Source organism: Aquarana catesbeiana, linkage group LG08 (assembly GCF_042186555.1).
Source record: "Aquarana catesbeiana isolate 2022-GZ linkage group LG08, ASM4218655v1, whole genome shotgun sequence".
NCBI lineage: Eukaryota > Metazoa > Chordata > Amphibia > Anura > Ranidae > Aquarana > Aquarana catesbeiana.
In genome coordinates this window covers 52246919-52265083 of record NC_133331.1, presented here as the reverse complement: position 1 = coordinate 52265083, position 18165 = coordinate 52246919, and the positions used below count along the sequence as shown (strand labels likewise).

The 18165-nt window shown below is 42.0% G+C and overlaps 2 protein-coding genes across 2 annotated transcripts in view; one reads left to right on the top strand and one right to left on the bottom strand.

Annotated features, from left to right (window-relative positions):
* LOC141105753 (uncharacterized) overlaps window positions 1-18165 on the bottom strand; it is a 93167-nt gene that overhangs the window by 29335 nt on the left and 45667 nt on the right. The window lies entirely within an intron of this gene.
* The window catches only part of LOC141105418 (FHF complex subunit HOOK interacting protein 2A-like), a 40068-nt gene that overhangs the window by 16300 nt on the left and 5603 nt on the right, over window positions 1-18165 (top strand). Inside the window, exons 4-15 of the mRNA XM_073595281.1 lie at window positions 3115-3219; window positions 4210-4332; window positions 5872-6144; window positions 6227-6423; window positions 8659-8701; window positions 11695-11802; window positions 12689-12765; window positions 12857-13049; window positions 14160-14329; window positions 15854-15994; window positions 17137-17227; window positions 17333-17476. Coding sequence (XP_073451382.1) covers window positions 3115-3219; window positions 4210-4332; window positions 5872-6144; window positions 6227-6423; window positions 8659-8701; window positions 11695-11802; window positions 12689-12765; window positions 12857-13049; window positions 14160-14329; window positions 15854-15994; window positions 17137-17227; window positions 17333-17476 — 1665 coding nt within the window. The remainder of the gene's footprint in view (window positions 1-3114; window positions 3220-4209; window positions 4333-5871; window positions 6145-6226; window positions 6424-8658; window positions 8702-11694; window positions 11803-12688; window positions 12766-12856; window positions 13050-14159; window positions 14330-15853; window positions 15995-17136; window positions 17228-17332; window positions 17477-18165) is intronic.

The following is an 18165-nucleotide window of genomic DNA, read 5'->3' as shown; positions in this document are numbered from 1 at the left end:
GTAACCTGATTGGGTGGCAATTTTGTACAACTGTTGCATGTAATTGTTCATGTTAAAAGATCCCCCAAAGACATCACAGCGGGTTGGCTTGGTGGAAATAAGCCCATACAGGCTGCCAAATGTATTAGATTATTTGTATAAAAAGCCAAAGTGCCTTTAGTACAAAACAAACCAAAGATATTTTTCACTGTTTTCATTGTACGTTTCTGAATGTGTTGTGTAAATGTTTAAGCAGCTGTAAAGGAATGAAAACCCTAAAAAAACAAAAACAAACGTCCGACATTCGGCCGTGTGTATACCAACGGCTGAGAGTTCTGATCGGAGTGTTCTGGCCGGGAGGGGGGGCATCCCACCGTCTAAACACAACAGCTCAGCAGGGTAGATCCGGGTAGATCGCTGGGCTCACCGGAAAAAAAACTGTGTGTACCAGGCTTAGAATTATATTCCATAAATTTAAACTTTACGCAATTAAGGAAAGCTTTCAGATGTTAGAATGTGTAAACTAAAGATGCACAGTCATCCAAAAATAAGTACGTAACAATATATTGTATTGTCCAATATGCTGACATTTAAAAAAATAGAACATACTCAGCAACAGTTTTTCCCGCAGTTTGAAAATATCCATCTCTATAAAATTTGACTGACCATAAAGGAAGAAAGAAAAAAGCATTGGAAAGATAGGAATGTGAGACCTGGAAACCTCTAAGTGCACTATTTGCTAAAGTGGTCTTTTACTTTAAAATTGTGTTGGCATGTTCTTGAGGAGGAAAGCAGAAAGGCCAAATATAAGCAGATTAAAGGATAAGTTCACTTTTTCTAAAAAAAAAAAAAAAATGCACATTTTTATGCAGGTAAAAAAAAAAAATTGCATTTTTTTTTTTGGAGCCTGTAAAACATTGCCCCAGACAGCAGATCGTTGATGCCATGCAGGTCTCCTTGAGATCAGTCAGTGTATCTGTGTGTTTACATCCCATATGGGCACGCAGATAAAATCTGACAGGAAGAAATCCATGAACTACCCCAGCATAGTTGTAGTGCATTGAGAACTACAAGCCGACAACTGCAAAGGATGTCGGGGATTGTAGTTCATTCATATATAGAGCTGTGTGAATGAATGACGTGGCCATGTGGGCGGAGCCCCACACAGGCCGCACTGATTTTAAAAAGTGACAGCTAGTACGGGAAGGATTGGGCAGTGGCTGCAGCATTGGGAACATGTTACGAGTTTCAACCTAAAAACAGGTGGAACATGTAACATGTTCCCAAAGGTGAACTTATCCGTTAAGCTTTAAGGGCCGGTTCCCACTGGTGGGATGTCTGAGATCAGATGGGATTCATACCGCACTGCAGTGCAAATCGCATGCAATCTCTGTGTGATGCGATTTTAGCCATACAGATAGTATGGCTGAATTTGTGTCAAACTCGCACAGGACCCGTTTTTTGGTCTGCAGCAGAATCTGATCACATGGGTGTTCACACCCATGCGATCCGATTCCTGTCCGAGTTTGCAGATCGCGCTGCGATCTGCAAACTGATTTGGGGGTGTCATTAACTTTTAACTGACACTCCCAGCACTTTGCATAGGGCAGTATGAACTGCTGCCGGGAGACATGCGATGCGGGAACCCGCAGTGGATTCGCAGGGTTCCCGCATGGCAGCAGTGTGAACCGGCCCTTGGTGTTGAAGCTAAAGTAAGGATAATGGCTTTAAAATCCATCAATAGCCACTCCACTATTCCTGTCCTGGCCAATTCCATTCCCAATTGCTCTTCCTGTTCAGTTTTTAGGACAGAGTTCAGTCCTGTCTGCACTGTTAATAGGAAAAATTAACATGACGGTCAGGTTAGGCTAAGGACAGGTATCAGAGGACAGTTGGATGTTTTATTATTATTATACAGGATTTATATAGCGCCAACAGTTTACGCAGCACTTTACAATATAATGTTTAGTACAATCCTGAAGGTCCAGCTTTAGTCATAATGTGAATATTTGGGTCAAATGAGAATTTCCTGTAAAGTGGGAGGTAAGAGCTTGTAAACACCCGCAATTTGTAAAGGAGTAATGACTGGATATGGTTGTCTAACATGTCCTGGGTATTTCCCAACATCTGTCCGAATAGTGAACCTGTCAGATTAGCTAACGGAAGTGATGTTCTGTCAGCTGCGCATGCATTCCACTGCTACCAGGTTTGCTAATCTGACAAAACACCTGCAGTCAGAAGAAGGCAGCAGCGGACATCTTACTACACCCAGCTACATCTTGAATTTCGGAGTAATTTTAGCAATAAAGTGAGCGTATATAAATACAGTATATTGACATGCGTGATGCTGTTTTGATCTTACATTTTGAAAGAAGCTGGATACCAGCAGTAGGAAGGTGGCGGAGGCCGTGTTGGTACACCCTGCACTGCTCTGCGCTAAACCTTTAAACATCCAAACGGCATCACAGATGTCAATATACTATATTTATTTATTTATTTATATACGCTCACAATGCATGCGCAGCTGACAGAAAGTCACTTCCATTAGATAATCTGGCGGGTTCGCTATTCTGACAGAGCACCAGGGTGTCTGCAAGTTTCCTGTAGACATGAGAATGTTGCCCAATCCAACCACACAGAATCTGCCTGCCGGGGAAATCCTCTCACATCTCCTTTATACTTTCAATTCAGTCATCAAATCCCTTTGAGCAGCAGAAAAGTTTGCAGCATATCATTATTTTGCTATTTCAGATAGTTTTAGAAGAATATTTATTTGTAAAGTGTAAGTAAAGATTATACTGCTAGTTGAATGACTTATCAGCACAGATGCAGAAATCCTCTTTATTGTGACAGGAAGGTCTGCAATCATTATTATACGGTCTGTCAGATTGTTATCGGAGAACAAAAATTTCTTTGCGCTTAGAGAAAGAGAGGCTTGTGTTGCCTGGAACTGTTTGAATCAGTTTTAAAAAACACAGATTTCATTTCCTGAAAGTTAAGCAATAACAGTGGAGATTTCCTTTCATTGTACAGAGTAAGCAGAAAATAAAACAATGCAGAATCAAAGATAAGAATTCTCATATCGTACGTTGTATGTTTTTGTTTTGTGTAACGTGCCGCTTTTTTTTCTGCCAGTGTCCACCGGGCATGAAACAGCAAGTCCTAATGTTCTACACTAAGCTCCTCGGGAGGATTAAACAACCTTTGCTGCCGCATATTAATGTCCACCGACCAGTACAGGTACATCCAGCAACTCCAACACCTTGTGTTTATCAGTGTACTCGACACCACAGAGCCTGTCACATCAGTTTGCACCAGAGGAGCTTACACTCCAATGTCCACACCACAGTCAACACGCTATTATTATTATTATACATTTATATAGCTCTAACATATTCCACCATGCTGTGCAGAGAACGCTGAACCAGTTACATCAGTCTTTGAACCAGAGGAGCTTATACCCTACCACAATTGCACACTATTATTATTATTCTTTTATATATAGTTCTGACATATTCCATGGTGCTGTACAGAGAAGATTGCGCAACAGCAGTCTACACCAGAGGAGCTTGCACTCTAATGCCCTACCACAGGCAAACATTTTTATAATGATTATAATACATTTATATAGTTCTGACATTATTCCGCAGTGCTGTACAGAGAATCCTTAGCTATTTAGATTAGTCTCTGCACTAGAGGCGCTTACACTCAAATGTCCCACCACAGTTACACACTGTTATACATTTTTATAGCTCTAACATATTCTACGATGCTGCACAAAGAACGCTGATCTAGTTGCATAAGCCTTTGAACCAGAGGAACTTACACTCTAGTGCCCCTATACAGGCAATCCTTTTTATAATTCTTATAATACAATTATATAGCTCTGACATATTCTGCAGTGCTGTACAGAGAATCATGAGCCATTCACATCAGTCTTTGCACCAGAGGAGCTTACACTTTAATGTCCTATCACAGTCACACACTGTTATACATTTTTATAGCTCTGGCATATGCCACAGTTCTGTACAAAGAACACAGGGAGTCGCAACATCTCTACACCAGAGGAGCTTGCACTTACCCACCACAGTCATACACATATACATTTCGGTAGCTCAGACATATTCCACTATGGAGTACAGATAGCTTTTACCTGTTTGTTAGCATCTTAATTTTACTGTTATATCGGACCATTTAGACTTTGACATCAGGTGTATTTTCTCTCTGTAGAAGCTGATCCGTCTGTGCGGAGAGGTGTTGGCCAATCCAACAGAGAACGAAGAGATCCAGTTCTTGTGTATTGTGTGCGCCAAACTAAAACAAGACCCATATCTGGTCAACTTCTTCCTGGAGGTCAGTTCCAGTGTCACCTGTACCATTATTTCTAATATTTGTTGAACTATGAACTGTCTAAAGTGCACTAAATGGTTCATTAACAACGTTATGTCATTGTAGGGTGCATAAGGTCCATACAGTAATATCTCAGCAGAAACATGACGTGTTACATAACCCCCTATGCTTTTCTATTCCATTCTAACAGTCATGCGAGAGCTCTGGCCCTGTTTTTTTACCTTAGGGCAACATTGACTTATGGCATGTTCTCTTAGGTTCCACCATGTGTTTTTCTCTTCAGCTTTCTTTGCTTCTAAGGCCCAAGTAAGCCTGGGAGGAAGGAAGTTGCTGGAAGTACTGCCAAGCAGTGTCAAATTTTTCTATAGGCTGACAACTCATGGACATTATAGAAAACATCAGCATGACCAGATAGGATTGTAGTCCAAGGGGAGGGTGTGACAACATCACTGCAATTTCAGCCACGGCCTTGCAGCTTGTTGGACCTCTCCAGGATATGACATTTACTCAAACGTGACAGGATCAGGACATTTTTCCTGTATGCTATGCGCTGCGCTGTACATCTCAATGCATTAAGATAGCTGGAGTTCAGCCAGTGGACATGTAGCTGCTTCCGCTCTCCTTCACCATCAGTGTTTCTGACCTGGGAGAAGGGTTAATATTTGCCCAGAGATGGGATTTCAGTTCATCACATAAAACCAGCTTGTTTCAGGGGAAGGGTCTACCACGTCTTAAAGTAGAGCTATAGGCAATACTTTTTTCCCATTTTGGATAGAGTAAAGGAGGGTTATAACCACTGTCATTATGTTTTTTCTTTTTGTACCATCAGTGTCCCATTGGAAAGATTTCCCTTCGCTTCCTGTCCCATAGCCAAAACAGGGAGTAAGAGGAAATCCCTGGGAATTCCTTGGGGCCCCTCAGGTCACCATTGAAAGATTTCCCCAAAATGTGGGATTTTCTTTAACTTTCAGATTTAATGATAATGGTAAACGGGACAAATAGAGAGGATGAATCTCCCTAATGGACACATAGACAGCAATAAAAACCTAATAAGTGTTCTAATCCATCTCCACTCTATCCAAAGCTAATAAAATAATCTTGCTTTTAGTTATACTTTTGAATGTAGAAGTCAACAAGATAAAAAAAATGACAGTTCATGTACAGTTAATGATATTAATTAAAAATGGTGTCTTATCTGGTAAAAACTTCTAAATTTGTCTTCATTAAGTATATATAGTTTTTAAGTTTTGTTAGTTTAGTTATATAACATATAATTAGCTCACATAATATGATGCATGTAATCGTAAAGTTTATATAATTAATACCAATGGGTAAAAAGTGCAGATTACCAACTTTGAACAAATAATTGGTTTTTGAGAAAAATGTTTGGGGGGGGTTTAGCAGGGGTGAGGTGGGGGGCAGTAAGCAGAAGTTGGGGTGGGGTAATCAGAGGGGAGGCGAGACAAAGGAACTACCAAGTACGATGAACGTTTGTAGTAGGCGCTCCTAACATCTGTTTATTGTATTCTGAATGTTTTTCAGAATAAGGTGAAGCCCCTTCCAACAGTTGGATCTTCAAACAGCCTCGGAGGACTTGTTGGGGGTGGCATTGTGGAAGTACCTGCTAATGACACAGGGCAGTCTCCTCCACTCGACCCCAGTGTTGGAGCAGAGGCAGATGGGATTCAGAATGTACCAGCAGCCCCTGCCAGTGTTAGCTCTACAGATGACGTGGCTGAAAGCGGAGTATCAGCCAAACATGTACAGCAGGACTATAACCTGGTGAATTCCTTACTCAACCTGACCAAGAGCCCGGTGAGTGATAAAACCCACTGAGAGTATTTCCAGAGCCTCGGAGAACATGGTGTTTTATATGCTGTGCGCTCTCATCCCCCAGGACGGCCGGATTGCGGTGAAAGCCTGCGAGGGCCTCATGTTGTTGGTGAGCCTGCCGGAAGCGGCTGCCGCCCAGTGCCTTACACAGAACACCAGTTTATGTGAGCTGCTCACCAACCGGCTGACCTCCTTATACCGTGCTCTGCCTCAGTCTATCGACCCTCTGGATATTGAGACTGTGGAGGGGATTAACTGGGGGTAAAGATGTGCTTTTCTCTACTATTATTTTATTGTGGGCACAGAGGCAGATTGTTGTTTTTTTTTACTTTCCTCTATCTCCATTTTCCTCCTTTTCCCTATCTTTTTTTATGGGAACCTCCCTGTCAGGATCTGAAACCAGGGTTTCTACTGTGTCTTGCTGTGGCTCTTCCTACTAAGCCACCTGAAGATCTGGATAGTTCATTGCTTGATCTCTTGGTCAATCTTTATTGATACCCAGTTTCTTGCGGAGTCTTAAATTTCTAGCCCCTCCCCTGAAATTATTATATTATTATTATTATTATTATAAAGCATTTATATAGCGCCAATAATGTGCGCAGTGCTTTACAACATGAGGGCTGATAGAACAGTTAAAATACAAATTCAATACTGGAGGAAATAGCCCTGTTCGTTAGAGTTTACAATCTAAAATCCCTATGTAAGCCATGCCTCTATACTTTGGTAGATCATTCTGTCACGATGTGGGATCAGCCTCTGAGTCAAGTAGCTGAAGCAACAGACAAATTCTTGGTTATAAAGAGCCAGGTTCAATACACAAGTAGAGGTAGCTGTATGTGGGCAAGGCAGAAGCACATTCAGAGATCAAGCCAAAGTCATTAGCCAGAGATTAGCCGGATTTGACATGTAGAACGATGAAAAGTAATCAGTAAATCAGCAGCCAAAGTTCAGGAATTATATAGCCATAAATAAAAATGCAGTGTACCACTAGCAACAAAGAACAAGATACTCGCATAAGCACAGTAATTTGGCACATGAGACATGCAGAGGTATGACTTCATTAGTTCAGAGTTTAGCAAGACATTCGATATTGAAGACTGACCAAGAGATTAGGCACAACAATCTATGCAAGAGCTTCAGATGGCTGAATAGGAAGAGCCATTGCCTGGCACAGCAAAAACCCTGGCCTTGGATCTTGGCACTCCCTCTCTCCAATATTATATATATATATATATATATATATATATATATATTGATAAGAAACGTCTGGATCTAAGCTGCACACGCCGCAGAAAGAAAACTGCAACAATGTGTTCAACAAACTGATCTCTAATTGTATTGTAGCTCCAAATGATTCTCACTGATCACTTAATTGTTAGTGACCTTGTGAAAAGAATGTTCACACGGGTCCATCAGCTTCAAAAGATTTACACCACTTCACCTTGCAGTCTAGCTCTTTTTGCGATAAAATACAAAAGAAGAGAGAACAGTGCACCAGCATAGTGTTGAAACATCCAGATAAAAAAAAGTGTATAAAACCTTCTACATAGGGCATATAGGCAGACGGTTCTGACTCTTGATGCAGCCGCTCATGGTCATCAGTGCTAAGAACAGGCAGGGTAAGGATCCTGGGCCTGAGGCTTAAGTCACCTCTCATGAACTTTTGTTGGCTATTCTCATGGTGGAGGTTGTCAGAAGGCTCCACACTGCCCCTTTGTCTATCAGTGGCAACAGTCACTGGTGACATGTTTTGGTGACATTCCCCTTAAGCTCAGATTGTCCTATATACTTGGTTTTATACATGTGAGTGCAATGTGATTGGACAGTACAGGAGAAGTAGCAGGCTGATGAGCAGATTTCTCTCTCACTCTGATTTCTCCTATCAGCATGTTCTTTATTAGCACATGAGCACTGCAGCACAACAAACTGACTCCATGCTTACACTGATAATTGGGGTGGGGAAGGAAGTGGTGTGAGCTAATGGAGCCAGAAATTAGAATGTCGGTCCCATTGGAACACAGATTCACCTGTTGCAGGAAGCACTGTGGATATGTTTCCTGCTGGGTATGTCAGTTGTGGATGGTGCTGGTCTATGCTGGCTGCAGTGATCATCAGTTGATGGTTGGCTGTTTCTGCAACAGGTTTAAAGTATAACTAAAGGCAAAAAGTTTTTTAGTTTTGGATAAAATGGAGATAGATTAGAACACCTCTCGGTTCAGATTGCTGTCTGCGCACTCGTTAAAGTGGAGCTTCACCCAAGAAGGGACATTCTGCCTATTTGCACCCTGGTTTTGACAGGTACCCGCTCCTACTTCTGGCTCAGATCGCTGCGGCGGGCTGAGCAGGAATTTTGCTCCCCCCCCCCCCACAGTCTTCTAGGACACATCACAGATCCCAGAAGACTACAGAGCCATTTACAAGGGGCAGCGTGACTCACGCATGCACAGTAGGAAACCGGCTATGAAGTAAGGAAACTTCGGACTTCCCTTACTTCAGATGGCTGCGCCTACACCAAAAGCCGATTAAACAATCGGCTCGGGTGAGAACATCGCTGGATCCCTGGACAGGCAAGTGTCCTTATGCTAAAAGTCAGCAGCTACAGTATTTGTAGCTGCTTACCTTTAATTTTTTTGAGGGAGGCTGGAGCTCCACTGTAAACAGATTCACCCCCTCTACTTGTCCTGTTTACTATTATCATTGAAAGTGAACGTAAAAGATCGGAGTGGGAGAAAAGCTGTTCAATTGGATATCTGCAGCGTACTCAAATCCATCAGCCAGAGTCAGGGCTAATGGTGTTGTCTCAGATTCTTTCCCAATATCAAATGGAACCAGACAGGGGTGCCCACTATCACCCTTGCTATTTGCTATATCACTAGAACCCTTCCTATGCCACGTGAGACTAAACCCAGATATCAAGGGGATTACACTACGGGACACCCAACATAAAGTGTCTGCATATGCAGATGATTTGATGTTCTCCATCACTAACCCAGCCATTTCCCTCCCAAACTTAATGAAAGAGTTCGAGATCTACGGACATCTTTCCAACCTAAGAATAAATTTTAACAAATCCGAAGCCATGGGAATAGGGATTCCACAAACCCAACTCGCACACTTTCAACATACCTTCCATTTCAAATGGACAGACAAAGCCCTGAAGTACCTAGGCACTTATATCCCTCCAAAACTCTCCCAGATTTTCAAACTCAACTTTCCACCCTTATTAAAAAATGTCCAAACGCTGCTCCACAGCTGGAAAAATGGCCTACACTCGTGGTTTGGACGCTGCAATATACTAAAAATGATGGTGCTGCCTAAATTCTTGTATCTACTACAAGCTTTACCTATTCACATACCCGCAAACTATTTCAGACAGGCACATTCACTATTTACAACCTTTTTATGGGCTGGGAAAAAGCCACGCCTCCCGAGAAAGACACTTTCACTACAAAAACAACACGGCGGTATGGCCATGCCAGAGATTAAAACATACTACCAAGCAGTACACCTGAGTAGACTAGTCGACTGGTGCAGGCACCAGGAAACAAAACTTTGGCCCCAAATAGAACAATCACAATCTGACATCCCACTGAATAGAGCCCCATGGAACGGCTCCACACTCCCTACACGAATACGATCTCACCCGTTAATTGGACCCACAACGAGCATCTGTACACGCCTAATATCACAAACATCTCTCTCTACTAAAAATTCATTATTGCGACCTATATTAGGCAACCCACAATTCACTCCAGGTATAATAGATCCTACATTCCGCACACTCAGAAACTCAGGGATGTACCAAGCTTCCCATTACAGCAATGGTGGAAGGTGGGCAACGCTGGCCGAACTATCAGACCCGAATGGTATACACCGACTGGACTTCCTGAGGGCAAGCCAGCTCGCACACTTCCTTAGCAGTTTGACCCCCCCAACTGTAACTGACCCTCCCCACACTACCTTTGAAGAAATTTGTATGGAAAGCGGTGTGTTACCGCACACGTTGTCTCTGACCTATAACATTATCATCACACCTCCTGAAGACTACCAACACCCCAGTTTTGACAAATGGGAAACGGACCTGAACTGCCACCTCACCCCACAAAAAAGAACACACATACTTCACTTCACCCATAAATCATCCATATGCACCAGATTCCAAGAAACCAATTACAAAATCTTTATGAGATGGTACAGAACACCGGCAATATTACAAAAAATTTTTCCCGAGACATCGAAACTATGCTGGAGATGTCAGCAGAGCACAGGCACACTAATACATATATTCTGGTCATGTCCACGTATAAGGCCTTTCTGGGGAAGGGTCCGGGAGATAATACAGAAATTCACTGATCGTAATGTCCCCGATGAACCGGCGTACTTCCTCCACCACGCCACCGATACACCTGCTCGGGTATACAAAAAATCAATTGTTCGACACCTACTAGATGCGGCTAAAATTTGCATCCCCCTCAAATGGAAATCCCCCGAGCCGCCCTCTATCGCCACCTGGCTTAAAAAGGTAGACGAAATTAGCACATTGGAAGATCTGATCCTCACAAGTCAGAACAGAGGTGAGACATACTCCAAAACTTGGCAGCTGTGGAACATATTTAAATACTCAGCAGGACAGGCCCTCCAGAGAGAAGAAACAGATATCTAGCCCATACCTGAAACTTATAGGCAGCTAAGTGATAGATTGGAAAGTAAATTTCACGGGACACTGTGAAGTCCCCTTGCTCGCAGACTCCTCCCTCCCCAACCCCCCCGCCCCCCCCCCCCCCTCCACTTTTCTCTTTTCTCTTCTTTCTTCTATACACTCTCTCTCCTATCTTAGCTCTACTGATCTATAGAAAATAAAAACAAGGAAGGGAACGGGGCACACAGAGGAACCATCAACAGACCCCACATTACTAACGCCATTGGACGAGCACACCATGACAATACCATGACCCGAAGACAATAAAGAGCAACCTTGTTCTACATCACTTTAAGAGATCTTACACAGTTATAACCTCTGAAATATGTCAATCTCACACGGCACCATAACACAAGAGGTTTCTAAAATAAGTGGGAGAAAATCTACAATATAAGACCTATGTCAATGCTCATACTGTATTGTTACAATGTTAAATACCGATGTATCGGTCCCTGTGGACCTGTTTTCTTTGATAAATAAAAAATTAAAAAAAAAAAAAAAAAAAGAAAGTGAACGTAAAAGAAAATCACAAATTTTGTGTCGTCTCCAAAAAAGTAATAGTGGGGGAGTCTTCCAATGGGGACACTAGTTTTGGTGACCTGGGGGTCCCCAGGGAATTCTCTTCCTCTGCAGGGATTTCCTTTCACTTCCATTTTGGCTATGGGACAGGAAGAGAAGCAAAATCTCTGCACCGATGGTGGAAAAAAATCTGATAGGGGTTATAACCCTATAACCTATTCTATTTAAAATGGAAAAAAAAAAAGTTTTGCCTATAGTTCTACTTTAAATATTGTGTACACTGACCATTCTCTTCTCTCCCCTCCCCAGCCTAGATTCATAATGTTAAGGAAGATGCTTCAGCCTTTCCAGGGAAGAGAGCGCTCATCTCCTTCTTGTCCTGGTTCGACTATTGTGACCAGCTCATTAAAGAAGCTCAGAGGGTGAGAGAAGACTTTATTCTATCGTATGCATTGGGAACCGTTCCCTATCTCCAGCCTTACTCAGCAAAGAAGCCCTCAGCAACCAGTCAGAGTTGGTCTTTTCACTGACTCTGATACAAACAATACAGTCACACACATAAATAAATACATTTATTGAGGTGCTGTGAACGGGAGTCATGTGTGCATCTTCTAATGCCGGCCATACACGGTTCGAATTTCGAAAGAACTTTCTTTCGAAAATCGTATCAAAAAATTTTCGTATGAATTTCGCACTATTAGTGGGCTGCAGCAATGGCCAATTTTCGTGCAGCAAGCAAATTTGAGGAATCGGACATGTTGGAAATTTTTTGAAAAACAAACGATTTTCTAATCAATGATGGGAGAATAGTGCAAGAAATGTAATAAGAAAAGAAAATTTACGGAGAGAAAAGAAGCTTCCCAGCCACGAAAATTCTTTTCTGTAGCAACATGAGGTGAAATTGAAGGCTTGGTCGGCCGAATTTCGAAAATCAATGGTGGCATCATCGGATCAAAAAAAAAAACGAACTTTCTGATTTTGAAAAGAAAATTCGTTCGAAATTCGACCATGTATGGCCTGCTTTAGATTTGCAGCTTTTTGTCAAGAATTTGTACACGACAGCCATGTATAGGCCGGCAGACTAGGAAAGCAGTAAGTGGGAGGAATAATGCTGACTTTTAGGAAATATTTTCAAACAAATCCAGGAAAACAAAGCCTAAACAGGAGGATGAGGTTTTATATGCTTGAGTTATCAAAACCTGAAAGTAAGGCTGTTACAGTTTGTTGTTGTGTTTTCAATATGCTTTAATACTACTTGTGATGTTAATATGTCACGTTTCAAGGAATTTCTCCTTTGTCTCCTTTAAGATGGCAGCTGCCACAATGGCCAAGTCTGTGCGGGAGAGATTCTTGGTTGGTGTGATGGAGCCTCAATTGATGCACACGTGAGTACTGACTTTTATTTTCAGTTAATTTTCTTTTGGCTCTCTATACAGTGATTAATCAAAGCCTGTTATCGCCATCCTTCTCCTCCAGGTCAGAGATTGGTATTCTTACAGCCACGTCGCTCCTGCACAGGATAGTGCGGCAGGTCACATCTGATGCCCTTCTGGAACAGATTGTCTATTTTCTGCTGGGTGAGGATCGAGATCCTGAGACACTGAGCGGGATCCAAAAAATTCCACTCCGCCATCGTCTGATAGAACACTGCAACCATATCTCTGATGAGGTGAGAGTGATCCTTCCTTTCCTGGGTGATCGGTTTCCATGTTAGATGCTGATGGTCTTGTATAGTAGATCAGTTTTATTATTATTATTATTTTTTTTTAAGGGGTCATTTTTTTTAACATTTTCTTAGTTATACAAAACAAGCAAATACATATGGTAAATGAAGATAATAAATCCTCAAGTCACAGTACATTGTGTTAAGTAACATTTTGTGAATCAATGTCCAGGACTTCTATTGTAACCAGAACATGTAGTGCACCTTCTAGCTCCAGCAAAGAAAAAAAAGGGGATGGAACATAAACTGGTGAAAAATCATAAGATATCGTATGCACATATTAGCAATCTGAATACTCAGTATGAAGGCAGTACTGCACAAGTATAAACTCCAGTGGATACGGAGCAAAAAGACCATTATAACACATGGTATGAAAGCCCGCTCATAATACAATTAGCTGTAAATGCACATTGAATATTTCACTCTATGGCAGTGGTTCTCATCTCCATCCCTCAGGACCCACTAACAGGCCAAGTTTGCAAGATATCTGAAATACATCACAGGTGATATAATTTGCTGCTCAGTGATTGCAGTATTCTAGTCTGCAGCTCCTCAAGGTAATACTTAAAATCTGGTCTGTTAGTGGGTCCTGAGGACCGGAGTTGAGAACCACTGCTCTATGGTAATGGACATTGTTGACATCCATACTGACCACATTTTTTTGAATTTATTCAGACAGCCTCTAGGAACGTCACTTTATATAGAGGCAAAGCCTTATTTATAAAAAATCTATCCAGAATTGGATGGTGGGAGGATCTACCTATTTTCCATTTCAAAGACAAAGCTTTTTTAGCATAAAAGAATAGAAAACAGAATAATATGTTCTGTAAACCATGCAGCTCCACCTAAAAGACAGTGGATTGGGGTACAAATATTGTCAAGAAATATTTCTTGGAAATAAAGGTAAATTTACCTTTTATGACTTATAATAATCATGCAAAGGTATCCTGGGAGTGCTGGTGACTTCTCAATCTTTATCTGTGGTTGCACACAGCACCATTTTTGTTGTATTATATTTTTTAGTAAATTTCACCCCAGTATCTCTCTTCCCTGCAGATCAGTATTATGACACTTCGACTGTTTGAGCACCTTCTACAGAAACCCAGTGAGCACATCCTCTATAACCTGGTCCTTCGGAATCTGGAAGAAAGAAACTATACAGGGTACAAACCGCCCTGTCCAGAAGATAAAGACATCGTGGAGAATGGGCAGATCGCTGGAGCTGTGTATGTCACTGTCAGATCATGGTATAGCTTCAGTGGTCCTCTGTGGGGTCTGAGGATAAAAGCTATACATTTTATTTTATTTTTCTGTTAAATGATCTTTATACTTAAATGCTGGTGCCCACATTAGTTAATGCTCACCTTGCCATCACACCCCTTTCACTTTGTATGCCTTAGAGAAACCCTATGTAAATTTCAAGTCACACTGGGGTTGATTTACCAAAAACTAAAGTGTGCAAAATCTGGTGCAGCTGTGCAGGGTAGCCAGTCAGCTTCTAACTTTAGCTTGTTCAATTAACTACTTAAGGACCGGAAGATTTTCCCCCCTTAATGACCAGGCCATTTTTTGTGATACGGTACTGCGTCGCTTTAACTGACAATTGCGGGGTCGTGCGACGACTTGCCCAAACAAAATTGATGTCCTTTTTTATTACCACCAATAGAGCTTTCTTTTGGTGGTATTTGATCACCTCTGCGGTTTTTATTTTTTGTGCTATAAGCAAAAAAAAATTGAAAACAAAACATTTTTTGCTATAATAAATATCCCCCCAAAAAATGTAAAAAAAAAAACAAATTTCTTCATCAGTTTAGGCTAATATGTATTCTTCCACTTATTTTTGATAGACAAAAATCACAATAAGCGTATATTGATTGGTTTGCACAAAAGTTATAGCGTCTACAAAATAGAGGATAGATTTATGGCATTTTTATTTTTACTAGTAATGGTGGCGATCAGTGATTTTTAGCGGGATTGCGGCGGACAGATCTGACACCTGACTTTTTTGGGAACCAGTGACATTACAGTAATCAGTGCTAAAAATGTGCGCTGTTATTGTACTAATGACACTGGCAGGGAAGGGGTTAACACTAGGGGCGATTAAGGGGTTAAATGTGTTCCCTCAGTGTGTTTACTAACTGTATGGGGGGCTGTGTGACTAGGAAAATACACAGATACGTCTTCCTGCATAGCAGAAAGACAGTATCTGTGTGATCTCCCCTGTCAGAACGGAGATTTGCCTTGTTTACACAGGCAAATCCCTGTTCTGTCACTGCGGGGCATGATCGCGGGTGGCCGATGGACATTGAGTCTGCCCTACCCGCTGATTGGCTGGCCAGCGCACGCCCACAAATTGCCATGTATGAGCTGGCGTACAATGACAGCGATTCACAGGAAGCAGGCACATTGCGGCAGTACAACTGCAGCAGCTGGTCCTTAAGAGGTGGTTAAGCTTTGACCAAAAAAAAAAAAAAAAACCTGGAAGCTGATTGGTTCCTATGCAGAACTACACAAGATTTTGCGCACTCCAGTTTTAGTAAAGCAACCCCACTGTTCAGAGCATTCAAAGGGCAGCAAACTCTCTCTCTGCCCCATGTGACAGGGCTTGGGCCTGGCTATTGGTCACTGAGGCATCCAGTGCTGTGATGTGGTAGAGATAGGAAAGAGTTACATGTCCCCCATACCCAAAAACATAAAGTATTTCTCTTCTTTTGAAGTGGAATTTATTGTATCTTTCTTCATGGTTGCAGAGATTTGGAAGAAGACCCAATTTTTACCGACATGTCCCCTGAAAATACACTGTCCAAGGAGTGGCTGAGCTCCTCACCTCCTGTCACCCCCGACCACCAGAAGAATGATGGGAAGACAGAGGTACACAAGATTGTCAATAGGTGAGTCCTCCAACATCACCCAGATCACTCCCCCTGCCACACTAGAAGGAAATAATTGGCAAATAATGGCAATAAATGGCAAATAATGCCACTGCCACTAGTGGATTGGCCAGCCACCACACTCCCTCCTGTTCACCAGCTCTCCAACTTGCTGAGCTGTGTTTTAGGGCCCTTTCACACTGATCAGTTTTTCTTCCATTTTTGCATTACCAAAAGCGGAAGAAAAATGCATGACCTTTAAATCCTATAGAACTCTTCACACCTGTTAGTTGTGGGTCATTTGCGCTTTTAAAAGTCCTGCATGCTGCATGTTTGGTGCAGTGAAGCAACACAAATAGAAATGAATGGAAAACACTGCGGTTGCTTTTTTGGCGTCATGTCCTTTTTTTCACAGGTGCAAAATGCATCGGTAACGTGCCAAAAATGTTTTTTTTTGCTATGGAGAAGTGTGAAAGCAGCTTTACACCACAATGCATAACCATGAGCTTTATGACTAAGCATTTTAGCACAAGAGGTATTAAGGTTAATTTTCCCATGTAATGTGCTGGTTTAAATAAAGTCTGGTGCTCTGCCCTGTTAGTGGACTCTATTTCTGTATGTGCATTGAAACAAGGACATTGTATGAGATCTGTTTCTGAAAGAAAAAAATTTCAGTGTAGGAGAAGGGAATGTTAGACAAGGAGGCCCATAGGGGAGCTCTTCTGGAAGGATACACACAGTATGTTTATGATTGAGCACTAGTACTGACTACTGTTTATAGCATCCTCTGCCTGAATATCAGTCTGCTTAGTACTTTTGAGTCCATTTAACAATCTGCCATTTCACCCAGCCCTGAAACGTGCTGGTATTTTGCCCTGCTTGTTGTAACCAGTTGAGCAATAAATACTTTGGACTCCTAAGAATTTTTCATTTGACCTATTACACACAGCCTTCCCATGTGACAGTGCTGTCTGGCCCAGTGTTAACGTTGAGTCACAATTTCCTTTAGGGGTAGGGAGGATAGGCTGAGTTGAGGTAGGGCTTTAAGGTGAATGGGTAGTTTGGTTCTTGGTTTCCTCAAATGGCTGCTTTTTCGCTAATGTATTTAATTAGTAGTTTACAGGTTGAATTACACCATAAAATTTCCTCTTTGTGTCCTGCAGCTTTCTCTGTCTGGTCCCTGATGAAGCCAAGTCCTCTTACCATGTGGAGGGCACCGGCTATGACACTTACCTCAGGGACGCACACAGACAGGTAGGTCAGGACTCCTCTCCTTATCCTGCAGCCACCAATATCTCCATCTCTATATTAACCCATCAACAGCAGTGTGATGACATTTTCCATTATTTTTTTGTTTAGTTCCGGGATTACTGTGCAATATGCCTGCGCTGGGATTGGCCTGGTTTAGCAAAGGCCATTGAGAAGTGCAATTTAGAGGCTCCATTCTTCGAGGGACATTTCCTGAAAGTCTTGTTTGACAGAATGGGCAGGATACTAGACCAGGTACAATCCCAACCCACTGTAAAAGTACTGAAAAGTTTAATCTGATTTTGACAGACCGGATTAGTATAATACAATGGCCATAAAAGTTACCCGTCCAGTGCAACACTAAGACCCTGCCTGCAGTGCTCCAAAGTATGCACCTTTTGGTACCCCACCTGACTGTTTAAAGTGGACCTAAATTTTGAGTCTAATTCTGCTTTAAAAAGACTGTTACTAAAGTAAAACACAGTGCTGCAGGTATGAATTGCAGGGACATTGAGGGGCACAATACATACAGCAGCTTCCCAATCCTTCTTCTCACTGCTGAATCCCAGCCAATTCTGCTACGCAACACCTCAACACTTTCGGATAGTACTTCTAAGCACTGCTCCTTAACTTTCCTATTGGTTCATCACTGTGATAGGCAGCCCCATTAGCCAATAAGAATATGCAAGAGGCAGGAACTTGCAGGAAATCTTTGGTGCAGTCAGAAAGTGTTGAAACATTAACAATCAGAATGGCCAAGCATTTGGCTATGACAGGAGGGCATGGGTTCCTGCTAGTGTTGATCTGGGCACGTGCTGCAGGAAGAGAAGACTGCTTCCAAGGTGGGGATTCTGTGTCTGAAATGCCTGTTTAGCAGCAAGCCTGGTGTCTTTTGCAACTGACTTTTTAATCAATATGTAGGGATTAGTAAACATAAAGAATAA